Consider the following 26,702-nt stretch of genomic DNA (forward strand, 5'->3'; position numbering starts at 1 on the left):
ACTCCTATCCCCCTATTGTTTGGAGTGTGGCTGGGCTTTCCACCACGTCCAAGGGAATGGGTGCCACAGTCAAACTTGACCTGAGAGTCTCACTAGTTCTGGCCTTACTGTCTTTTGCCTGGAGCTCTCCTTGAGGAAACTCGCCACATCATGTCAGAGAAATAATAGGGGGATAAGAGAGGACAGCTGTTTCTCTTGCTCTGAGGACATACAGCATAAAAACACCCAGCATGGAGACCTACCGTGTTCTGCCTGCCACAACACAGCAATAAGGGTCCAGACTGTGGGTTTTTTAAAAAAAAGAGTGCTTCCCAAAAACCCCAGAGCTGCATGCAAACTTACTTAAACCTTTCATGCTTCCGCAACCCATATGGGACACAAATACAGAAAGAGTGATGCAATAGGACAACAGTGTTATGGTGGAGTTGAAGTGTGAGGTCCAGAACGATTGGCTATACTCTGGAGCCGTACTCGTCTCTCTCTCCAATGTTATATCCAACGCCTTTGTTTTTGTCCTGTTCAGCTCCAGATCTAAGGAGGAAAAGAATCATACTGCATTCAGAATTTTCAGAAAGTTAGGTTTAGATTCTCTATGAACATCAAAAAATGTTAAAAATGTTTTTTTTCATTGTTAACATATCACATTACATAACATTCTCAGTCCTCAATAACATGTTCTGAATGTTACTTTGAAATTTTTCTTTCGTTCTCATATAACATTGTGGTAACGTTTTATTAAAAAGAACATGATTCTATGATCTGTCACCTCTCAACATCACCAAAACATCCTCAGAATGTTGCGGTTATAATGTTACGTCTTAGTTAGCATTTAACCTTGTAGGAACATTGTTTGAAAGGATAAACATCTTTGAAAAGTTCTTTGAACATCTGATTGAAATGTTTTCTTTCAAACATTATTGCAACTTGTAGGTAATGCTGTGGGAATATTCCCTGCTAAATGGATATATCTCTAATTGCTCTTCCCAGGGTTTGTATTGATGTCATGTTTGCTATTTAACCCTTTGAAACCTGAGCATTCTGTCTTGATTTCTTTCTAAAACACAAGATTAAGGCAATGAGCAACTTAACAAGAAACTGAAGAGAATTGCTGCTGAACATAAACTTATTATTTCAGAAGCTGGAATAAAGAGATGTTGAGGGAACATTTGAAGACAGGAACATTTGACACTGTTAAATGCCGACAGCCTGCCACAGACCCATCTGTGATGAGACTGTCACTCAGCCTTACACCTCTAACGGGGGATTTTGCAACATTAGCATAAAGAAATGTAAGAGCAGAAGTGATATCTGCTGATGAGTTGACAGCTTCAAAGCACATTTTACCTCTTGAGAGCTTCTTATTTATATATTCTGTCTCCAAGACATTTTCCTTCTCCCAAGATATATTTTATGAAAGCAGAAATATGATGTCTTCATACTTATGTATCTAAGCATGCATTGTACATAATATGAATGACATTTGACTATTTTCCCATTAAAATCCAAACAAATGTGAATATTTAAAAAAAAATTGACAAGAAAATGATCTTAGGAAAGTGCTGAAAATACTATATATAAAAATACTTTAAATACATAATTGCAAGAATGATAAATATGGTTTTCTGGTAATTTTTCTATTTTTTGTTGTTGTTGATAATATCTAATATTCACCCCTGGTTAATTTTCGGGTTTTTTTCTTATCAGCTTTCACTAATTATTTTTGCTTATTTCCCATTTCTTCATATTTAAAAAAAAAAACAAAACAATTTTGTAAGGTTACAAAGGATTATATGCTTGTGAAAGACATTAAAACACAGCACAACAAAACTGATGACAATCCAGGTGTTAAAGTTAATCCTAGAGACCTTAAAACAATTAAAAAAGTCCTTGTTAAATTTTCAATTCGCCAGTCTCTTTGAAGTACTATATTATTATTTTTCACATTTCCCCAAAGTCAATCATGTCTTTCTTAAAACCTAAATTTAGCAGATTTCTAAGCTTTTTCTTTTATATTTTCAAATCAGCAGTTAAGTCATTCTGGTTTTACAGAACATATATCTTTATATTTTCAGCCTCCTCACATTTATTTCCTCTTAAATGCAGAAGTAAGTTTATGGTTATTTTATCTTAACACCAATGGTTCCTCTGTGGATTGTTCTGGTTAGAGATCATCAGAGGATCCAGAATCTAGTCATGGGGGCCTTGCTAATCATGAGCTATCGGGTGCAGCTGTGATTTTTCTTCAGCTGCAGTAATCAGCGTGACTGGGAGGTTTTACAGGGAGGTTTTCACTTGGTTGCTTATGCATCTCCAGAGAGTCAACAACTTCAGTTGGCTGTCTGTGTTTTTTGTTTTTGAGTGGAACTCTGAGTTGAGTGTGTTGGAAGTGTGATACTTCATTTGGCCTTTCATTTAGCTCCCCCGCACCCCCCCTTCTCAGTGACTCCCACTTGAGTTTTGGGACCTGTTTGATAGAATCAGTGGGTAGCTATGGGGAGTTTTATTCCCACGCCAACTTTTAGAAACCAAAGGGCCTGATTTTGCCTTCACCCTCCTGTACATGTGTTTTGTTAGTTTCCCGAACCGTGACCCATAGCCTTTAGGTTTTGTTTTCTGGGGAAACGTAACAGGATTCAGTTTCCTACACACTCATACTTAACACTAAAAGGTCAGCGGGTGTATAATTGTGTTTGTTCAGTTGTTTTTTAACAGTCTGGGAAAAAGCAGACATTGTCATTCATCATGTTTGCTGCTATGAACAGCTCCAGTTACTGTAACCATCACGCTTTCTTCCAATGTTTGTTTTCTCCAATTCAAAAATGAATTCTCAAATGCATTCTAACCACAAAATAAAAAATGTCTGCAAGTCACACAGTAACGCAAACCATAGACAATATTCTCCAGGGAACTACTGCAGTAGTCTTTTATAGAAAACCACAATTATACGAAATTAGCTTATAATTTTAGAGACATCACACTGTCGAGGATGACTCAGAGCAGCACGAGTACATTCCCAAAAATCTAAATGTTTAAGGGTCAATTTAGGTTAACTATACTGTTGGAATAGGATTTGCAATTTTCCACTTTATATGAATAAATAAATCAATCATCCAAAGTTAGTTGTCCCCAATATAAAAGTGAATTCTAAACTGCATTCTTAACTAAATTTTGCAAAGAGACAATTATATAGAATGGGCTCATGATTTATGCGACATCATACTGTTGAGGATGACTAAGAGACACAAGTACACTCCCAAAAAATCTCAACTAATGAGGATACCGCCACTGTCAAGTCTTCTAAAAAAACAAAACAGGGTGTTATATGGTCATTTAGGTTATCCTCTTGGAATACCCTTTGCAACTGTCAATTTTATGTGAATAAATAAATAAATAATCCAAAGTGTCTCCCCCAATATAAGTGTGTTATCCCCAATATAAAACTGAATTCTCAAATGCATTTCAATTATGTATTAAAGAAAAACAAAAATGAATTCTGCAAGTCACACAATAAAGCAAACCCAAGAAAATATTCTCTGGGGAACTACTGCAGTAGTCTTTTACAGAAAACCACAATTATACAAAATGAGCATATAATTTATGCAACATCCCACTGTCAAGGATGACTAAGAGCGGCACAAGTGAGTATACATTCCCAAAAATCTCAGCTAATGAGGACACCACCATTATAAAGCCCTTTTTACAGGATCCTCCCTGTTAGAGTCAGTTAAGGTTAACTGTCCATTTTATATATAAAAAATATATATGTCTCCACCTAAAATAAATCATGGGAATTTGTTTACTTGGATTCAGGCAGGAAAAAAAAGAAGAAAAAAGTCCGTAAACAGTGTGACGTACACCAGGCTTGATCCCCCTGACAAACAGTTCTTTAAAAAAAACACTCAAGTTTTAATTATGGAAATGTATATGATGATGGTGACCAACTGTCTAGTTCAAAGACAGCACTTTTATTACAGTATTATGTGCAAAGCGTGGTCTACAAACATAACCATGGTCTTGTTTTGTTGTTTTTGCTCTCGGCTTACCTGTTCAGCCTTACTAGACAGCACAATAAAGAGACAATGAGAACAAGTCCCAGTGCAGAGCCCACCAGTATAGGAACCAGTAAACCTGCAGAGCATGGAGCAACACAAGCAAAAGGGATTATGTGATTTTTAAAGAGCCACACCCTTTTTTCTCCATGTTTTGATTTTGTGTAGTTGCTAGCATGTGTGCATATATGTTTGGTTGAATTTAATCATGGAAATAAATTATTGTAAATTAAAACAATCAATGAAACTTTGAATTATTAAAATCAATTACTTGTTAAAGCAAAGTGTTTTAGTGGAAGAAGAAATATTTGTTATGTTAAATTCTACATTAATAAATCATTGGCTACTTTTTATGAATTTATTTTCATCAGTGGTTTAGTTTGATATTTATTATTATATTTATTTCACACAGAGAGAAGCTCATTTTAAGTCTTCTGTTGTCTTATTTGTTAGTGTCCTACAGAGAAAAGGTCCCTTGATGCTATATATGACATTGTGAAGACAACATACAAAAAGGAGAGAAATACAAAATATCCAAAAGCAACATACCAGTGTTTATCCAAGAAAGGTCAGCTGAGTGACAGAGAACAAGAGAGAAAAGAAGGTGAAATGATATTCACAGATGGAACAGTTTTCTGAGATTTGGTACAATCAGCGTTAAAGATGAAACAAAGAAATGACTTGAATGTCTTAAATAAGAAACAGGTCTTTTCATGACACAAGCAGACAGTATGGACTCATTCAGATTCAGACAGGATGCACTTGAGGTGCAGAACTCCTTACTCATTACTCGCTTACTATTTATGCGTGTGGATGTAAAAAGCAGCATTTGGGAAACAATGACGCCATCTCCTCAGTTTGTGCATGTCATTATTGCTCTGTGAAATGGATATGCGTCGAAAACAATAAGAACAATGGTGGACTGCTAATTTGATTCTGTTTTGTTAGCACTGTTAGGTCCAATGACTTCTTTACACCTCAGCTCAGTTGTGCCACACTACTTCACAAATAAACAGAAGTGTTTGCTGCACCAGTATTTTTTGCTCCACCTCAGCATCCCCTGGTCAAACCCTCTGTTTGCGCCCCATATAGTGTAGTCTTTGCAGTGAGCCAGGTTCGACTCCAACCTGTGGCCCTTTGCTGCATGTTATTCCCCCTTTCTCTCCTGCCTTTCCTGTTGATCAGTTGTCCTATTAACTAAAGCAAAATTTGTCATTGTCTTCCCATCATTTTGATTTGCTTTATCCCTCAGATTGCTAAAATTGAGTATTTTCTTCGATCTGGACAGCAACAGTATGTGACACTACAAAGTATATTTCCCTAACTTTCTCTTGGCTACACAGGGCAGAATGTACATCCGTTGTTTAAAACTTGGTTAAAGGAAATTCAAACTCTTTTGAGTTCTGTCTCGCAGAATCTCATAGTCTTAACTGTTGTGGCCACGTAATCGCGGCTTGGATTTTGTTCAGAGACAACTGTCAGATAACGAAACACTGTAATTATGTACCGTGTAAGCTTCTGAAGTGGGTGGTTGGGAAGGATGGCGGGCGTACAAAGTGCAGGAACTTGACACCAGAACTTTGGTTTTGCATCAAGACTCCTGTCTTTTGTTTAGGCAACAAAAGCACTTAGGTTAAGATTGGGGAAATATCATCATTTCAGTTAAATGTTAATAAAAACGGTAATAATAAAATAATGCTGTGGTCAGAATGAATGGATACTGTATTGCAAGATTGCCTATTTTGGCAGAAAACAAATAAAATACATCGTCAATAAACATTTTATTGATACTTTACAATACCGACATTTTTGCAAGTTGCCAATATTAATAGATTAAATTAATACAAAACGCAATGTACTCAGCATTATGTTTCCCTCAAAACATATTCGATATTTTAAATACGTTGTATACAAATGTATATAAAATTTGTAGGGGACAGGACGACCTGTACATACATTACTGAACATGTGTAGATTATAATGCATAGATGAGACAGTGAATCTATTTCCAGGTTTCAAGCTTTGTCCAGTGTGTGTTGGCAGACACTCCAGCCACATGTGTTCCTGAAAAAGACTCAATTTCATACACAAATTAAAATGTAACGGTAAAGGGTGCCAGTGCAGCAGGGAAGACATTTAGCAGATATGCTTCATGTAAAATGCTTTTATTGAAAATAGTTCCCTATGTACAGTAGCTGTATCTTGTGGTAAACGGCATTTTGAACAGAGGAACAAACTGTAACAGAGGACAGAGATATGACGTAAATCGCTTAAGCTCTTGCAAGTGCTTTTGGTTTAGCTGCATCTCTATATTGTGCAAGACAGCAATTATAGCTCCGCAATTACCATATTATAGAACAGAACTTGGCGTACAGTAACATAACACTATAAATATTCGTTGGCCAACATTTTTTGTACTATATGTAGCGTGATGCATATATGTAGATGTAACAGCATAGAGCATGTGCATTATGACAGTTTATTTTAAAGCATCTTACGGCGACGCTATGCAAACAGACTAAAGTAAATGTTTTATATTCATATTGATATTGATTAATGTTTTAGAAGCAGCACTGAGCACAGTCACTGGCAATGCGTGGTTCTGCACAGGCATGTGTTTGCAAAGACAATAACTACAGTCATTTGACTTGATCTGTTAGACATGATAATTATGTGCACGTACTGGCAAAAATAATTTAACGTTAAATACATCCGTGATAAAGATTGGTCAAAGGAATGCAGGGCATGGCTTAGAAATTCATTGTGGGACACACAATGATGTCTGCTACATAAAGTGACATAATTTGAGTCGCAATTATGTCAAGAATCTCTCTAGTCTTCCCATTCCATCGGCAAAAGCCAAGGATGTGGATAACCCTGGCTGTGTGGTTTCCTTGGAACAACAGCAGGGGAGAAACCGCTATATTTTGTCGTTGGCACACTTTGCTTGATTGCTGTTGAAGTCTTTCCCTTATTTTTGAGGGCTCTTGTCAAGGAGCGATCTAACTCGAAAGCCTCGTCCGTTGGCCGTCTGCGGAGGATGTGTCTGATAGTGGGGAGGGCTAGGTCTGACTTACAGTCCAGGTAGCTCCTGAGATTGAGCTCAGGGAAAGATTCATCTCTGAGAGCTTTGACTAACTGGTTCTCAGTGTGAGAGTGTTTGAGCTGATGGAAAACTCTCTGCTCCAGGGAGACATAGCACAATGCGTCTTCAGCCAGCCCTAACTTTCCCACAGAGCGGTTGGTCTGGCTCTTCTTCCACGGGGATGCATTCAGCGTTTGTTGTTTGGATTTGGCCAGAGTCTGCTGGTTCTTGAGGTCTTTCTTCTTGCCAGCATAGAGCTTCTCTGAGCCGCTTGGTAGGAGCTTATAGAGCCCTTCGTCAGCCAGGTCGGCTAGGTCACCAACCAGCAGTTGCTGAACGATTTGCTTCCTCGTTGATGGAGATGTGACTGTAAGAGTACCTTGCATTCCTCTGCCTGCATCGGACACACAGCCAATCACAGCTTGTTAAACATCCCAGCCCGTGGGATAGTCTTCGGGACGACTTAATTATCACGGCCAGCATGCAGCACCACTGCCAGCAGTGATACACTAAAAGCCATCACCTGCTAAATGCCACTCGCGAAAGCTAATAGCAGAGCATTCTGAGTATGTGCCATAAGAAAAGCAAAGCTCTGAGAGGAAAGCTTTGAAAATGAGGAAAACATGCACAGTCATACCACACCATATAGAGCTAAATACCATACAGTGTGGTAAACCAGCCAACCACATCAAAATAAGCCTTTAAAGACTAATTTAAGGGCTGCAGTCTATGTCAGTGTGTCAGAGAGGACGCTTAATTTGTTGTCTCTTAAAAGATGCCCTACTTTCCAACAAGCCCATCAATCAGCTTTGAGGATAATTAAGAAAGACATCAGTGCAAAAAGCTCAACAAAAAGCAAGTGATAGCACACAAGTGTGACAGCCTAGAAAAAATGCACCACACGTCATTCATCCATACGTCATCCTTCTGCCATTTTTTTTTATGCTATGTCAATTACGCCACCTTTTGCATTCATGCTTAAAAGATAAAGCCCATTTGGAGCCCATACTTACGCTCCTTAAAAGATACCAGCACAACTCGGCTGTCTGGGAGCTGCGGTTTTCTGAAGTTGCCATTCAGAGGCACGGGGGCTGAGTCCTGGGCATGGGAGGAGTAAAGGGCAGTCGCCAGTGCCAGAAACTAATAACAAATAAACAAATAAAAGCATGTCATACACTGACAGTTTTCAACATCAATTAAGGTTAAATTTGAGGAGGTATTCCATATAAAATGACTGAAAAATCCATTAAAATTTCTATTTAACCCTTTGAAATCTGAGCAAGTTGACTTGATTTTTTTTTTTCAAAAACATGGGAAAAAATCAATGATCAACAAAACAGGGTTCCTGTGGATCCTTAAAAAGTCTTAAAAATCATTGAATTCATTAATGTAAAAATAAGGCCTTAATCAGGATTAAAATGACTTCAATCAATCTTTCAAAAGTCTTAAAAATCATCAGACATGAAGGATTTATGAATCAGTTTTTCTGATTTTGCATTGTTAAGTCTCAAAATAATTGGTAGCATCTATTTTTTGTGAAATAATTTAATAAATTTTTCTTCTTAAAGTCTTCTTGATGTAAATCCAAACAGTGGAATCTCGCATGCAGGGTGAGAAACATAAAATCGTCAAGAAAACCAGCCAGAAATGCCAGATATTTCCTACTTCTGTTGGTAAACCAAGTCGATATATTTATGCTAATACAGTCATTGTCTTCCATGTGTTTTACTCTAAATAGGGTATTTTTTTTGAACATCTGACGCAGATCATTTCTAGAAAACATCATAATTTATGTTGCAATAAACATCTGGGCAAAAAAATGTCCTTCAGTTTTGATTATTAGAAATTTGGTCTTAAACTTCAATCTGAGAGGCATTAAAAAGTCTTTAAAAGCCTGTAATATTACTTGCCTTAAGCTGCATGAAACCTTTTTGCAAATTTGCAAAAAAAAGGAGTAAAAAATACAAGAAAATTACATTAAAATTATTTTTTTTAAAGAAAAGAAAACAAAGAAAAAAATAAACAAAAATTAGCTGAAAAAAGTTCTTACTTAATTATTTTGTAAAATAATTTTAAAAGTGACAATTGTAAATATTTTATTTTTTTTCCTTAGATATCTTACCCTAGCTTTTTGAAAATAATTTTCTAAATCTTACAATTTGTATAACATTGACTACCAAGATGCTCATTTGTGCTCAGGGTTGAAAGATTTAAATACTTGTGAAAGGCATCTGAAAAGCAGCAGGTGAAAAGTGTTGTGGCTCCAGGTTTTAAAGGGTTAACTGATGAATTAAACACTGGTGTAGCACCTGTTTTCGAGATATTGTGACGTGATTTCTAAACAACGTCCACAGCACACTGGGATAGCACGGAGGAGTGGTCAGCGACCCGTCGTAGCGGTAATACTCATCCAAGCGTGCAGGCAGCAGCGCTCTGACGTTGAAACCAGGCACCTGCACTCTCTGATCTGCCAAAACAGAAGTCATTTGTTACCGTTTAACAGCTGTTTACGTCAGAGTGAAATCCAGAGTGGCCACATGAATGAGCTGAAGACTTTGAAGATTCTGACCCCAAAACCAAGAAGACTGTGTCACAATAGTAGCTGAAACTGTTCACTACTCATTACTGAGAGATTTTAGACTCACCTCTGTATTTGATACCATTGATGAACTTCAGAAACTGCTCAAAGGCCGGATTGAACTCTCCAACCTGTATGAAAAACACAGTTAGCTGGTTGTGCTACACAGAAATTCACACTTTCTGTGTAGCACCCCCCCCCCCACAACATCTTACCTCAATCAGGACGCCCAGCACAGCGAGGCCGTCAGATTTATCCACAGCCATGGACATATTGGGATACCTGTCTGAATTATAGTGCACGACGTGCATCTGTGAAAGAAGAGAGAAATAAGTCAAGACCCTGTGGAAGAAACAAAATCAGCATGTAGTTGGAAGTAGTGAAAACCTAAAGATGATTGACCTAAAACCTAAACTGTGTCTAAACTGTGTCTTTATTACATCCATGATGAAAAGTAAGCAGCAATAAGACGAGAGCAAATGTGAGCTTATGTAGTTAATTTACTGTATGTATTTTTTGGACGTTTTTTGAAAAATGGTATGTAAAGTATTTATTATTTTACACTGATGGACTTTTGTGTGTTTTGTTGTCTGATGTGTTGCATTTGCCGGTTTGTTGATGGTTTTCATATCTATCTGCCCAAGTACAAACGATGCAAATTACTTTTAACTGTACACTGTCTCTGGTAAAATCAATTTTAAAAAATGTTAAAGGATGAAGTAATTAATGTTAATACTGCCCCTGACACATAACAAATGGCTCATAATTATTGAAGAAATTTTCCTGATGCAAAACTGACACATACAGTATGTTAAAACAACAAGGAGCATCAGGAGAATGGGGAAAAAAAAGTCATATTCATGACAAAAACATGCAACAATGGAGCAAAGAAATGCATGCATGAATAAAAAAATGTTTTAAAAAATGTGAATGTGTGCGCCTAAGTGTAATTTCTTGCTACTTTTGTTATCTAATTAAATGTATATATTTTGCCAATAAAGATTTGAGGCAGAACAATTGTTTAAACGATATTTTGAAATAGAATTACTTCTTTTTGCAGACGTTTTTTATTATTAGATTATTATTATTTACTTGATAAAAATATTTTACTACATTTTCACATACATTTTCTTTGCAGTTTATGAGCTAACAGATAACATATCCATACCATCTGACCTCTTTTAGATTTTCCTTTTCATAAACACAAATTTGCTGCCAAATGTTATCACTAATTCTAACACCTGTTCCATGCACAATAGGTGTCCAATGGATTGGAAACAGCATGTAGTGTTCAAGGAATATAATATTGATGGAAAGTCTAAGACAAAAGTGAGAAATGACGGAGATGTAACACAAAGGCATATTGGTCATTCTGGCAAAATATGACGAAATTGCATTCACGAACTGTGATCCGTTTTGGATATAAAGGTGGACATTTGCACTATTTCTGGGAAATGTTCAATTTCCCATCATTTCATCCCTCCAAAACAACATGTCATCAAGGAGCTGTGGTTCTGCAGTCTGGAGAGACTTTAAAAGATGCAAGCTCTCAAAGTGTCCACTTAGACCTTCAGGTCAAACCACAGCACCTCACATGTGGCCGTGCTGCAGCTGCGGCATGGTCACATGAAAGCACACAGGTTGTAACCATTTCAACTGCTAGCCACTGTAACTCAAATGACACCGAATTAAATAAAATAAAAAAGTCTCCTATTTTTGTTTATACTGTATCATAAAAAGAGACTGTTGCTCTTAAATTTTACTGTCTGCTTTAGTTATACTAGCCTATACCAAAAGTAAATGGTGCAAAGTGGTGTGTGAAAAGTGCTTACACATTAAATAGCACAGACAGCCACTCCTCTTCAGAGGTGGTTGAAAACCAAAGCATATAATAGTCTGGTACTCTAATCCCCTTAAATCCTGCAGAAATAAGACATGCTGTCATACTGAGCATCCTGAGGCTGACTGGAGTGGTGTCTTTGCAGTTTAGTGGGTGCAACCAAGTGATAAAATCTGCTAATTTTATAAGCACGATTTATTTTAAAAATACAAGCTATGACCTTAACTGACCTCTATAGTGTCAGTAGTCCAGATTTAAAAAACCCACAAAACTTTGATGTCTCTTTAATCACAATGCATTTTACATACGCACATTCAAATAAACTCTGCAGTCAATCACACAATAAAGTGGAGGGTGCAAAATAAGCATTTTCTGAACGTGTCTGACTGTTAAGTGGATGTCAACAAAATGTCTTCCACGGCGTCAAGAAACTGGCACAGTAATATGCAGATGCAGAGCTTTTGAGCTCGAGCGGCGTCTCTGAGCCTTGAAAGGATCACTGTCTCTGATTCATCCGCCAATCAAATCTCACTCGTTTGTGCCATCAAGTATTAAAGTCATTTGTCTGGTGCCAGAGATGCTGTCACCTGATGCCAGAGATAAGTGAAAGGCTTGTTTCATCACTATTAACTAACCACACATTGCCATTTTATTGGGATATCATAAATGAAAATAGTAACACTCCACACTCAAAGAAATTATTTGGTCTACACAAGCAGCTTGAGATTGTATTAGAGTAAATGTACTTAGTTACTTTCCATCAGCATCTTCTACAGCAGAAGTGGGTAGAAAGAGGTTCTGTTTGCTTTGTTTACCTCTGCTGCATACTGCTTACTGTTGACCATGTGTTCAGAGCCTGCAGGTCTGCTGGAGGAGCCCCAGTGGAAATGGAGCTGAGCTGCAGTGTAACGATGAGGCAGGCTAGAGATGTGCATCTTCGACGGCAGTGATATTTGCACTGTGGATCGAGAGACACAACGCCACAACACACAGAACAGAGCAGGGTGCTTCAGTTGACATCAGCGGATGGAGAAACATCAACTTTATCTTAAGTGAGGAAGTCAGCGACCTGGGGCCCACTCTGTACTCTCTTTTTGCAAATGCTGCGTAACCACGTTGACTATATGGCGGTGTGACGTAGGGTGCTTTGCACATGCTCGTCAGTGTGTGACGTATGTTTACAAGTGAAAAACCTCTGTCAGCCTATTTCAGACACACGTCACATGGATGATCCCACTCAGCTTGTGGCGTTGAGGCCCATTAGGCATGCACACATACGCATTTGTCTGGTGGTCTTTGCACATGACAGTTTACTTGCACTAACATTACAGCAATGCAATTGTCACCTGCAGACATTACATGCATGTTTAGCGGTATAGTTTGTCACATAAACAGCAATATCTATGCCTAAAGTGACATATGAGAAACAAATAACACCAGTTCTGCAGCATACTGCATACACAACCTCACTTTCCTCTGACTAAGACTGTTTCTTATCTGCAGTCTAAAAAAAAATCATCCAACAAACTATAATTTGCTGGAATAATCACCCGCCTGAGTCATCAAAATATTTTTTTTCTGTGACACATGAGCACGGTTGTCTAAGTTCTGATTGCTATGTTTAACAAATAAATTTAAGACCTTGTCAGGTATAGATGACGGACATTAAACCGAAGCCGGTGTCTTTTGTTAAGAAGCATCAGACCCAGCGGAGGCAGAGCAGATGACTAATCTCGGCTCATATTTTCTCCAGACAAAACATGGAGCTCTTTCTATGGCTGAAAGCGCAGCAAAGATAATAAGAGAGTGATTATGGAAAATTGCTGTGGCAGATGTAGAGAGAAGATCCTCCTGTCATTTTCTGTAGGTTGACCTAGAAATTAGGTCTCCACAGTGAGAACAGGCTCCTTCATGTTTATGTAGGACCATTTCCAATGAATACATTGGCCAGAGTGTCATTTTGATTTGAAGCATTTCTAGATTCCCAAGACAACACATTGTGCACTTGAACATAAATATTTGCTTAGTCAGTACTAGGGCTGTTAGTGTTAACGTGTTAACAGCAATGAGATTAAGGTCTGTACAGCCACTACCATAGCCATGCCTTGTCAATATGAACATCATAACTGTTTTGTAATGCAAAATAATGGAAATGAAAACATTGTGATTAACTACTGATATTTTGTGATTAATCTTGATTTAAAAAATCACTTGTTTGAGAGCCCTAGTTAATACATTTGATAACACTGATGATTTATACTCACCGGAATGTCCATTATTTCCAAGTGTAAGCTGCTCATTGGGCGACAGGTTGTAGTTTTGAATCTCAATTGGACGTAAAGTCGGGTCAAACCGTAGCAGCTCTGACTTGATGTCTATTGGAGACTGGAAAGTTCCTCCACAATATGGATAATGCTTGGGCCAGTGGTGCTCTCCCTCTGGTCCTGCAAGATAAGATAATCCTTTACTAGTCCAACAGCAGAATTTGCATTGGAAGTGCAAATCAAGATACATCAGTGAAAAAAGTATACTTAGTAAACTTTTTACAAGAAAAGCAATTTTTACTTTTCAATATGCTGTAAGGGGGTACATATTCTAATCCTTAATCTAAAAAGTGTATAACCTCAGGACTCCAGTAGGGAAACATTGCAAGTCTTTATGAATGTTAAACTGCTCCATTTGAAAGGGCAGATGAACAAAGCATGCCCGAGAGCAAAGCTGAAGAGGGGATGGCTCTAAAGAGGGCCAGGGCTTGTCCTAGGCCCACTGAAAATTTTATCTGTAATCAAAGAGGGAGAGGCCAGTGGCTTCGCTCTTGGCCCTCTCTAAAGCAGCGGGAGTGAGAACCAGTCTGTTGTTTGCGGGAAAAGCCAGTGAGAACGCTGTCTCTCTCCAAATGAGAGGTTTCTATAAAGCACAGGACACCAGAAATGGCCACATTTGTAGATTAAGTCGTGCAGCATACAAAGTGACCTCAGCTGCATGAGGGTGTATGTTAGTGGCATGTCTGCAGAAGCACTGTGGCCTTGGCGAGAACACCAGAGAGAAAAAGACATCAGTGAGAAAAGATGGAGAGGAAAATAAAACTGGGAAACTCTTAATATCCGATATTATTATTTATTGTATTGGATCCATGTTGAGCTTTTAAAACATGGTGCTCGATATAAAGTGAGGCTTATAATTTACTATGAATGGACCCCATCAAATCTGAAACACCATGATTGTGAATAGAAAAGCCCTGAATGTAGCAGCGCTCCCATCATTTCTGCATATTTGCCTCATTATCTATCCAGACTTAATAAAAAAAAAAATCACCATTCACAATATGCCAGCTGACCGTGGTTAAATATGAATGATGCACCATGAAGCATGCCCCCACCCTGACTGTCACTTCCACACAAATGGATTGATTGCAGAAGACATGCCAAAAGGCATCATGTGAAGCTGTGAAATCGCTGAATTACTTGTTTGAAGCAAAGTTCAACCCAGGCAAAGCCTCCCTGTAATAAGGAAGAAAGTTACTCCTATGGCTATAATTACTCAGTGTCCACTTCATTTGCTGTTTTAATTAGACCCAGTCTGCCCTTTAATAATGGCCTTCAGTGGCCTTTGGTGGCCCCTTGGCAGTCCTTGGCAGAACATACAAGACTGTGGGTAATTTAAGAGAAATGACAGGACTTTTCTTTTGTTCTATATGAGAAAGACTTATATGAGTAAATGGCATCAATGGTCAGAAGGGAAAAAAAAACAATGGTAAAGCAGGGTGAGAAAAGCAGCCATTTATTTTACTTCCATGTCAAGGTTCACTGTTGTGTGTGTGTGTTGTGTGTCCTCTGCCAGAGGGTGAAGTGTTGAGGTGGAGATAAATGGTATGACTCAGCCGTGCCCCCGTCAACAGAAAGTGCCACCAGCCCTGGAGACTACTATGACTATGACAAGGCCTCTTGAGGCTTTGACTGTAACCGAGGATGAAATCCACCAAGCTGCACTTCAAATGAGACAAGAGGTTTTTTTTATTCTGTAAGTACATTATATCTACAATCAGTAGTCATCACAAGCCTTTCAACTTTGCCTCTCAGTTCACTTATGATCCTTAAAATAGCACAGGTTTTATAGTTTGATTATTGTATTTGATTAAGTATAATGCACTTTTTGCATTTTTTTTTGTAGTGTTAACAAGTTCATGCCTATATAACAACACCAAAGTCAGACATAGGGTGAATCATCATTTATTTTGTGTTCTTAGTTATCTTTTTTCTTAGTGTTTTGGGGTTTTTTTGGGGTTTTTTTGGGGGTTTTTTTTGCTTTTTAAGAAATTTTCCTGTGTGTGTTTTTTTTCTGATTTTAAGTGTAAAGCACTTTGTAACGTGAAACACTGGTTTTGATACATGCTTTAAAAAATAAACTTTATTATCATTATTATTATTATGTATTATTAATTTTGCAACATTGTTAAGATATTCCCATGCACTTACACATGCATTTGATTTTTTTCCAATTTTTTTCCCCTTTTTTAAATTAAATATTTTCCCCCTGATTTTCCAAATTCCCACAGACAGAAGGTGAACAGCTGTGTTAGTCCACAAAGGCCCATTTCCTCCTATTAATGCCAAGTCAGTGCTCTAATTTAAAAGAAGTGGATCAGCCTTCTCGGAGGTCCGAATCAAACAAGTAATTTTCTCTAACTATAATCATTTGACCATAAATTGCTGTGCAGAGAAGTAACTTCTTCTCTTATTCATCCCTGTGAAAGAATTTGCACATTGTAAAGTTAACCAAAAAAAGAGGACAAAATCATCAAAAGTCAGTCTTTCAATCTTTGTCAAAAGAGGAAAAATGTACTGAATTGCTTCACCTGCCTGTTTCTTGGTTCACACATGTAGTCCCTGAATGCAACGGACTTTCGAGTAGCTGTGACACAATGACAAGAGGTCATGCTGCGGGTCCAGTTTATGTAAGAGACAGTCATACATAAACCTTAAGGCATGAGACAAAGGCAGTCAGCCACTTAGGAAATGTTGTAATTGCAGAGTCTGTAATGAACCCTACAGCTCTGATGCTGGTTGTCTCTGGAGGTCAATGAAGGGTCACCGAACACTTTTTCCCTCTTGATCAAAAAGCATTCGATACTGTTCTCATTTTCGTCTTATCATTTTTTAGCTCACAGCACTGCTGTGGGGCCAAAAAAACAGTAACATCTTCTCTGCCTCAGTCATCGCCTATCAGATAAGGCTGCATCAAATTTAATTATAACACTCAACTGGTGAATGCTGGTTTAAGGGTAGAATTTACTGTGAGTGATCAACACATGCAAGCACACATAGACTGGGTTAAAAAAAAACTGATGATATGGGAAAAAAAGAAGTCACTTTTCTGGTCTGTATGTGAAGAAAAGATGATCAAACTTACCACTGTATGTCCATTTGGCACCTAAAACAGACAAAATAATAATAATTTGATTTCAATTTAACAATAAAATATATTCAAATATAAAGGATGCAGAACAATAATCATTTCAAACCTAAAACTAATAGTAAATCTATAAGAAAGATTAATCTCAAAGACAAGTTCCAACCTTATAAAGTGCAAGTGATGGAGACACCTGTCTGAAGCATCATTTCTGCTTAAGACTTTGCAAAATGCTAATTGGACCAAATATTTTATTGTTTCTATTTAGTAGAAAAAAAAGAAAAGAAAAGAAAAAAGAAAGAAAAGTGCATCCAAAGTATCTGCATGCTTTTTCCCCCCTTTTTTTCCACTCATGAAATATCTTACCATGCAGCGCACCGAGGAAAGTCAGCTGGAGTAAAACGATGGGTGTGTAACTCAGAAAGTGCATCTTGATCCCCTCAGCCCTCCCTCGTGCGGTCGTCAGTTGTTAACCCGGTGCAGAGCAGGAGGTTTGGAGCACCGGAGCGCGAGCCTTCAAACCGGCTTTTATACTCATGTTGTCAGCTCCATTGTAGCTCGCGCTGACGTCACAGCAACAACAAAAACCAGCCTCCAGAGTCACCGGAGAGTGACAGCTCGACGACAGCGACCGCATCCAGGCCAAGTCACTCATTTAGGGGCTCGAGCCGCCGGCGGACCAAAGATGCGGGAAATGCTGAGCACGTGCGCCCGTGTTTGGAAACTCTTGACAATGGAGGTAAAAAAAAAAGATAAATGGGTTCATTAAATGTTGACAGGTGAGGTGTGAAGGTTCCGTAAAACAGTGGTTTCCGTAAAACATTTCGCCTCAGTTAAAGTTCCAAACATAAGAGAAATTAACACATATTCAGTTTGATTCAACAAAATGTAAATAACACATGGGCTTCAAAAAAGAACGAATTAAAACATGTTGCAAGAATACAGGTATAGATTAAAAACAGGGGCATTTCTAGGATTTGAGCACATTGGGGGTCTTAGCCTGCACCACTATGGAAAAAAGTCATTAGATTTGTTTTATGTTATTTATTTTATTTTTTTTCAAAGAAAACAAAAAGGCATTTTTTTCCTTTTAAAATGTTTGATGATTTTTTTTATGTTCAAATATTTTTGTGTTTTTTCTTTTCTTTAAAAACTTTGGCAATAATTATTTTTTCCTCTTTAAGACACTTTGGGTTTGTTTTCCTTAAAAAAAAGAAAACATGCCTGTGGGCCTGCCAAAATAAAAGTGACCAAAATTACACAATATTTATCACAGCCAGATACAGTAAAAGACAGCAATTATTGTTACAGAGTGGACCCAAACCCACTTTTGGACCTGGACCCACCAGCTGGGAACCACTGCTATAAAACAACCTGTTTGCTGGAATTGCCAGATCTGTAACTCTATTAAAATTACTGTCAATTACAATATGAAGTTGGGAAAACTGCAACCAAAATGTACCCACTCAGATACTGTGAAAGCGTGTTAAATTACTTTTCCCTTGTGCCCCATCTTTCTGCAAGTCAAAAAGCTGGGTTGTTTGATTGTTATGATGCCCACTGTCAAGGCAACATAAGGTCACAGGTCAAAGTTAATATAATGAGGCAAAATAGGTCTACATAAATGCCTACCACAAAAAATGTTGTTATTCCCCATATATAACTAATTAAACTTCACAGACTCATGATACATTTACAGTCATGTTTAGAGTTACTTTTAAACACAAATATGTCTTGTGTGCATACAATTTTTTCACTCAGAGCTCAATGTGCAGAATCATATCAACTGGCCAATTTATTAAAAACACACAAACAAACCAAAATACAGTTTATTTACAGTACACACCATCTATAATAAGCTAAATGTTAGTCATGATTCCTTGTGCAATCCTTTGAGATAGCTAATGCCAAATCACTTTGCAGCACGTAGGGGTCCCTGCTCCGCCTCACTATAGTATACTGATCTGTTAAGCTGATAATATCTGATATCAAGCCAACATAATAATAATAATAAAAACTCCTTACCTCTATAATAAAGGTAATAAAAAAGAGGAAGATGTCTATCCCTATCTCCTGGTGCACTTACAGTCATGTTTTAAAGCCACCCTCCACTCAAATTTGCATATTGTTATTTCACTTCGAGCTCACTGTGTAGAATTCACATTCATTGGTTAGGGGTCAAACTTTTCTCTGAGTTCACAATAATCTTATTCTAATATACAAGTGTGATGTGTACATTACAGCTTCAGTTTGGAACCCAGTCGTGGTCTAACATGCAATTTAAAATAGAAAACAACTGTCTTTATGTCTTAAAATGCATCAGGAGGGAGTCTGTCTTCCTGCAACATTACTGTTTGGCACCTTTTATGTGCTTTTCATTCTTTATTTTTTTATCATTTCGGCTGTGTTCATGCATATGGCGTACATTTTGGTAAGATTGTGTATTTTTGTTTAATCTGAAATTTCCAGCTCAGCTCCCACAATAAGTCTAAAATACACGTCATCAATTCATACTGTTAAACCCATTCAAACTTTAAGTTCTGATCCCACAGCCATGAAAGCATAAAATATAGCATTGTATTATTTCTGGGTGTCATTCTGTGTCAGTCTGATATTTTTTCAAAAACATTTTTGGCAATTGGAGAAAATACATACTATTTCCACTAGGTGCACTGTCACAGTCCATGTCGTTGCAAATCATTGGCAGATAAAATAAAATAAAATAAAATAGAAATGTGCTTTGCATGTAGTCTGTTGAGAGTAATTTTTTTTTTTTTTTTTCCATCTTAAAACATCGTGGCATCATGACAAAAACATGGTATTTAAAGGGTTAAAATTAAGGAATATTTGATAAATATCAAATCAATGTATAAAATCAAATATCATATCAAATATCATATTAATGTAAAATATTTTTTTAAAGCTGCATTTTGTGCACAGCACAATATGAGTGATATTAAAGCGGGCCCTAAGGGTTAATAATTATGTGACATGTTCATCAATTTACTCTTTTTCCTTGGAACAAGATGAGCATGATCACACATTAAAGATGAAAGCTTTATGGCATCAGAATGGAAAGCAAAGTCTTTCAGTCAAAGTGACAAAATAAGAGGATGTAGAGTAACTCACTCAGGTAACTATGACGGGGGATCGGAACTGATTAAAATGCTCTCTAATGAACTCCTTTGCAAGAAGTGAGGTTGCATTCGCAGTCATTTATACTGCTTCAAGTAATCTCAGTTTTGAAGCACAAGGTCTTGATGTGTTCCATAATATAACCTATCTACAGTGTTACTGTTAGTCAACATATGCTAATCTATGCTAATGTGTGCATGTTGCTGATATGTAGCAGGTATTATGTTAAACTGGGGCCTGAATGTTCCCTGAATGAGGCATGATATTGCATATTGATCTTCACATGGAGCTGCTTATACCTTGTTACACTTTAATATATAAAAACCCTTTTACCTTCTGTACAGCCTTAAAAGCCTGTAAAAGCCATAAAAAAGAGGAAGATGTCTCTCCCTGCCATTAACTTTTGTTTCGATTGCAGCTGTCCAAAGGTCAGCGATGACAGCCCCACTCCCACTGTAGTTTACAACCATCAGTCACTTCAGGAGAGACAGCACAAAGACGAGCAGCAAGATGAAGCACCTGTTGTTTGTGGGGTTTGCTTTTGCAGCGTTCCACATCAGCCATTCGAATCCTCAAGGTATTAAACTCTTTTTTTTTTTTTTTTTAAACCATATGAACATGTTTACTTTTTGGAGCCTGTGTACTAGCACACAGACTCATCTTTAGTGGAAAAATATGAAGTGTAAGCTTTGTGTATTGCTGTTTTTTTTGTTTAAACTAAAAAATATGTTTTATATATCTTGTACATGTTCAGAAAAGTTTTTCACTTATTCATAATGTTTCAATTGGACTGAAACTCACTGAATGAGATAAAGTTTCACCTTCAGAGCAATATGGCGAGCAAATATGGCGTCAGAAGACTACATAAACTGTATAACTAATGCCTGCAAAATACTGCAGCTTATTCAGTAATCAATAGGTCTGAAGGGGAAAAAAACTGTTTCAGTGCATTACATGAGTCTATACTGCATCTCTCAGCAGAATATAATTGTATATACCATTTTTTTTAAACTGACTTCATGTTTCAACTTGTGAATGAAGCCAACAATGATTGTCTTTAGCTGTGACCAAAAAAAAGATCGGATGGTATTTACTGCACGTTTACTCTCCTGGAAATGTTATTTACACGCTGCTAATGATTGCGCTAAGCTGTCTGGACAATTCCTTCCTCTATAATTCCTAACTTTTAAACACTGAGATCATTTCTGTCTGAGTCTAAACACGACAAGCCGAAACTCAACTTCAGCTCACCTTAGAGCTGTTGTGCAAATGATCAGCGAGGCCCATTTTGAGCATCCAGGGAGAGCCAGTTGTTTACCTAGGTAGCTTCTCTTCGAAATAAAGTGTATTTTGGGTGAAAAAGGCTAATTGTTAAAGAACCGCTTAAAACCACTTCCTTTTCATGATATCTGTGAAGGGCGGGAGGACTGAAAATGCACCGTAAATGACACTTTTTTATTGCTGTCATAAAAGGAGGGAGTGGGTATCTGGTGATGAGGTTAGTTAAACATTATGTGCAGATGATTTCCACTGAAACACCTCTAACAATGGTCATCTTACCAGCTTACTATTGCACACTTATTTGCACATTTTTTCTTTTTTATTGCCTTTTAAAAAATTTTGGTTTTTTTTTTATTGTTCTCTGTACATACTGTTCATATTTATTATTATTATTATTATTTATTTTATTTTATTTTATTTTATTTTATTTTATTTTATTTTATTTTATTTTATTCTATGTTAAGTAATGTTATGTAATTTTTTGCATTTTAATAAATACTTTATTCAGTTGCTGCTCTCTTATATGCTGCTTTAACAAAACAATTTCCCTCAAGGGATTAATAAAGCATTTCTATTCTACTCTATTCTATTCTATTCTATTCTATTCTATTCTATTCTATTCTATTCTATTCTATTCTAGCCAATTTAAACCGCAGTACTGTAATGTAAATAGAGCATATTTTTTGCAAATCAAACTTATCGAACAGTTTATTTTTTATCATCCACTTAGATTTCTGCCGGTTGCCGCATGATGAAGGCGAAGGCTCAAGCTTCACCTTTGCATTGTATTATGATCCCATCAAAGATCAGTGCAATCCTTTCCTGTACAAAGGCCAAGGAGGGAACGCCAACCGCTTTGAAAATGAGAGAGAGTGCATAAGAAACTGTTCCATCAATGCAGAGGATATCTACCCCATGGATGGTAAGATGGCTTTAAACACTCATAGTGAAAGCATTTAACACATCATCTTGATTCACCACCAACTCTGTTTTAAATAATCCAAAATGTCTAAAATAACATTTAGAAATGTCTAAAAGAAGATGAACCCAGATTTAAAAAACTGTCCTACTTCCTGGCAGTTGTCTGAGGACTTTGGAACATGAACTGGCTAATGAGGTAGAGTTTTATGACCTAAAGGACCATGAAAGGAAACACTACATCATCATCAAGCCTCCTCAACTGAGACAGAGAAAGAGAGAGAGGTTATAATTATGTCTGAGGAGGAGCATGCTCATTATATGGCCGCAAAATCCACATATCAGTGCCAATGCTATTTTGCATGTCAATTTAATAGACCTAAATAAGTTGAACTTTTTTTTCCATATCATTACTTGATTTCTTCAGCAGCAGCAGGAGAGACACGTGTCAGTGTGAGTGTTAGCAACACGCCACCAAGTGGTGAAAAATCACAACTACTTAGGACAGATATAAAAGTGAATGAATTCACCAAAAAATCAGAATCAGAGTCAGAAATTGTGGTTTATCACATGTGCTCTGTTGCCAAGTATAGCAACATATATTATAGAGTTAAAGCAAGTAGGAATACGTACAAGCACAAGTGTATAAAAATATAATATAATAAAATTTATATAATAATGAAAATAATAATAATAATTATTATTATTATTATTATTATTAATGTAAAGAAATAAAGTAACAGTTATTTTAAAGAATGTATAATGTGCTGGGTATTTAAGTTTAGTGTGAAAGTATGTAAACGGTGAAACTGTGCCTTATGCCAAAATATAATGTATAAAACTATTATGTAAATCCAAAATATAAAAAAAATGTACAATGCTACAATGAACAGAGACACACATAAGTAAGAATAACAATAAGAATATATACAATATGTTTCACATGTTAAATATAGCCTACATTCAAAAGTTGGAGAAACATTGCATATTTGAATAACTGCAAAAAGGATTGCTGTTGAAATATTGCACCAACTATTGCAGTTAAGAAATTAATTTTGAAGTATAATAAATAAATTATAGAATTTTCAGATGTGTGTATTAAGTGCCAGTCTATTGACTCAGAACACTCTGAGGGAGGAGTTATACAGTTTGCATCTGAGAATTTTACAAATAAGTAAAATCATCTAATACTCTGCTGCATTAATAACTTAATAGATAAGACTTAACCAATGATATTTGTGTTATTTTTTAATATCAGTCATATTAATAAACGGCAACCACTGCCATTTTATTGACGATGATGTTTTCTCTCTGCAGTGTCCAAAGCTTGCCACTTTAAAAAGGCCATAGGTGATTGCAGTGGTCAGTTTTTGAGATACTACTATGACTCTGTTCATGACAAATGCAAAAAGTTCCTCTGGTCTGGATGCATCGGAAACGGAAACAGATTTTTTGACCAGGCCAGCTGCAATGTCACCTGTGATGGCATCCATGGTGAGGACCAATCTCTATCTCTTATGTTCACATTTGCTGACGATTATACATGTTCTAACATCTATATGTCAATGCATGTTAATAATACACTATTAAAGTGTGGTACAATTATATCTGTTTTTGTTTTGGTTTTAAGATGATGGTGAGGAAGATGAAGAGGATGAACCAGACACTCCTATTGGTCAGTAGACACACAATTAACTTAATTACCTGATTTGGTATAAAAATGCTTTTATATACTGTAAAACTTCAATTAATAGCCTGGGATATTATTTGCTTAAATCACTGAACTCAAAAGAGTTAGATTTGGGACAGGCGTCTATATGGGACAGGCTTTTAACTCCTTTCACACAAAACTTGCTCAGCAAAGATGGAAATGCAATATAATTTTTTTCAAAAACATGGGAAGAAGGTAATGATCAACAAAGGAAAAAAAGGTTTGCAAGACGTCTGTGAAAAGTACAAGAAAATTACTTGAAAATTAAAAAAAAAAAGTAAAAAAGTAAAAAGAAAAAAGAGAAGGTTAAACAACAACAAAAAATACAAAAAGAGAAATGACCTGAAATCATTCTTAAAAAATTACAATAATTCTGTAGAATAATTTTGAATATATAATTAGGATGATTATGAATATAATTCACTGGACATTTTTCCTGAGCTTTTTTTTAATAGTCTACTACATCTGCTCATCTCTTTTTGCATATTTTTTGTTTACTATGCTGATAATATTGTCTTCTTTGGTGCTCACGGATTGGCTCAAAAATTAACTAAATGACTGAATTGTAGAGAATCTTACCAAGCTAACGGTGAGTAACATGTCCATATTGACAAAAATTTAAACATATATGCATATTTGTATGCGTGATTTAAGCAGCTAAGGTTATCTCTAGCTGGAAGCCAACAACTCGGATTTATGTGTCCAAAGAACTTCTATAAAAATGAACTGCATGGCAACCAGATGGGCCTCCAAGTGAAACAGGCCTTTATTTGTCAAAATGTGTCGCCACACTCGCTAGTAAAAGGGACTGGGCGTTTAATAGGGACTATAGGCTTTTAGTTGAAGTTTTATGGTGCTTTTGGTGCTCATATTTAATCTATTTACATTAATCCTCATCAACAGCAATCATCTGTGGAGTTCTGCTTGGTGTCATTATTTTCGCTGTCATAATAACTGTGATTGTCCTGACCGTTCAGTCAAAGTAAGACGATTTTTTTGTCTTTATTTTTACATAAAGAATGACAGAGCACAACTAAAAAGGCATTTCTCGCGGTTAATTATTACTGTGTAATTATCTTAATGTTTATTGTACTTCTGTAGGAAGAAGAACCCCAAGAAGAAAGGAGCAGGAAAAAGTGAAGCCCCCCAGTCCAGCTCACCTCTTCAGGAGAGGGGGATTGAAATGGCATAGAAATCATATCAACTCGAAAGCAACGCGGAGTTTTTTATCAGATTGTTTTTTTATTACAACTCTACTAGTCTGGGTACCAAACATCAACTGAACATTAAGTTCAATTTTTTTTGTTTGTTTTTGTTTTTTACTGACATCTGTAAGAGCTATGACACTTCTGCTCAATTTTAAGTTTTTTTTCTTCTACAACATGTGAAAAGTTATGTTTTTTTTATTGTTTTTTTCCCCGGAACTTTATGCTGTGCTTTCAGTCAGCAATCTGAATTAATCTGATTGGTTAACAGAATATTCATCAGAAACTATTTTGATAATTGATTGATTGTTGAATTTTTGTTTTTATTTTTGGTTCCCGCTTTTCAGCTGTGGCAATTTTCGGCTTTTTTGGCATTATGTGAACTGAAAATATTTGGCTTTTGGATTGTTGGTAAAATTCTTATTATTATTATATTAAATTATTTTATTTCCAGAAAAATGTAGTAGACAGTTCTCACATATTTCATAGACCAAATGATTAATTGATAAAACAGTTGGCACATCAGTTATTAATAAAATTTATTGTTAATCGCTGCCTTAAAAAAAAAAATCCACCATCATCAAAATTTTCTATTAGAAGCAAGTCATTCAAGCACAAACAGGAGCAGAACTGCATCATCCCAAGCACAGGTGATCATCTGCTTGTGCACAATTACCTGAAATGATTCTAACGATGTGGTCTCGTAACCATTTCAGTGTTTCGAAAATAGAGAACTGCATCATCACCTGGCTCAAAAATTTGCTGAAAGCTGTCTGAAGTCTTCTGAAGGCACGTGCCAATTCTGAACCCAACACATATATTTAGAGCTGTTTTTGTGAAGTGATGCCTGCTGCACACTCTCTGTTATTATGTTTTCCTGCTCAGCATTTGTGAATCTTTTGTTTTCAGGCTGTAAACAGCTCAACATTAAAAAAAGGCTCACGTTTTCTCACATTTATCCTAAAATGTGTGGCTGTAATATGAAATGTTCATGCTTTGTTTTTGGGATATAAAAGCAGTTTTGCAGAAGAGTCTTGTCTTAGCCTATTTTCTGAGAAATGTTGGTGCATTTCCTTTTTTTTTAGTGTAGATGGTGTAAATATTGATTAAAAATGATGATCATCATTGATTTGATGATAAAAAAAAATATAAAATAATCCGGTAAATAAAAAGCCTCATTTACCCCTAAGGCAAAGATTGCATTTATGGGGAGATGGGGTTCAATATATTAATATTTGATATAGGCCGATCGGCCAACCTGTTAAATATATATGTGTATATATATATATATCAAGTATAAGGGTGACATCTGCTCATGTCCACTCAATCATTTGAGCAGTCATCATATGTGAGGAAAGTACAGGTTCGTGGATTGCATTGCTTTTCAAATGAGTCTCAGACTCACTTTTCAAGCCAATCATCAACCTGCACATGAATAACTAATAATTTCAGTTGTCTGGTATTGTCATGATTCCAGATGAACTGATAACA

General features: G+C 36.5%; 2 protein-coding genes across 2 annotated transcripts; one reads left to right on the plus strand and one right to left on the minus strand.

Moving 5' to 3' along the window:
• Positions 1-5,627: 5,627 nt before the first annotated feature.
• Positions 5,628-17,694, minus strand: ca12 (carbonic anhydrase 12). Its single transcript, XM_088080561.1, has 9 exons — positions 17,328-17,694; positions 16,962-16,982; positions 13,817-13,996; positions 12,368-12,510; positions 9,928-10,023; positions 9,780-9,843; positions 9,444-9,601; positions 8,148-8,274; positions 5,628-7,528 (listed from the first exon to the last, which is right to left on the minus strand). Exons 1-9 carry the CDS (start codon positions 17,389-17,391, stop codon positions 6,882-6,884), a joined length of 1,500 nt encoding a protein of 499 aa, XP_087936687.1. The 5' UTR covers positions 17,392-17,694; the 3' UTR covers positions 5,628-6,881.
• A 2,830-nt stretch (positions 17,695-20,524) lies between these two features.
• Positions 20,525-26,240, plus strand: LOC121950082 (inter-alpha-trypsin inhibitor). The gene is made up of 6 exons (XM_042495995.2): positions 20,525-20,673; positions 22,108-22,299; positions 23,613-23,789; positions 23,926-23,970; positions 24,910-24,988; positions 25,108-26,240. The coding sequence occupies exons 1-6, from the start codon at positions 20,607-20,609 to the stop codon at positions 25,196-25,198; spliced, it is 651 nt and encodes a 216-aa protein (XP_042351929.2). The 5' UTR covers positions 20,525-20,606; the 3' UTR covers positions 25,199-26,240.
• The last annotated feature ends 462 nt before the right edge of the window (positions 26,241-26,702 follow it).

This window comes from Plectropomus leopardus, chromosome 7 (genome assembly GCF_026936395.1).
Source record: "Plectropomus leopardus strain MGB_pleo_1.0 chromosome 7, ASM2693639v1, whole genome shotgun sequence".
Classification (NCBI taxonomy): Eukaryota; Metazoa; Chordata; class Actinopteri; order Perciformes; family Serranidae; genus Plectropomus; species Plectropomus leopardus.

Bases quoted from the DNA above. Each gene is read 5' to 3' on its own strand.
- ca12 (XM_088080561.1), bottom strand. From the start codon at position 17,391: ATGCACTTTCTGAGTTACACACCCATCGTTTTACTCCAGCTGACTTTC. The intron at 13,997-16,961 runs GTAAGTTTGATC...CTTATCTTGCAG, and splicing joins TGCCAAATGGACATACAGTG to GACCAGAGGGAGAGCACCAC. The intron at 8,275-9,443 runs GTGCTACACCAG...ATTTGTTATTAG, and splicing joins TCACAATATCTCGAAAACAG to TTTCTGGCACTGGCGACTGC.
- LOC121950082 (XM_042495995.2), top strand. From the start codon at position 20,607: ATGAAGCACCTGTTGTTTGTGGGGTTTGCTTTTGCAGCGTTCCACATC. The intron at 20,674-22,107 runs GTATTAAACTCT...TCATCCACTTAG, and splicing joins CAGCCATTCGAATCCTCAAG to ATTTCTGCCGGTTGCCGCAT. The intron at 23,971-24,909 runs GTCAGTAGACAC...CCTCATCAACAG, and splicing joins TGAACCAGACACTCCTATTG to CAATCATCTGTGGAGTTCTG.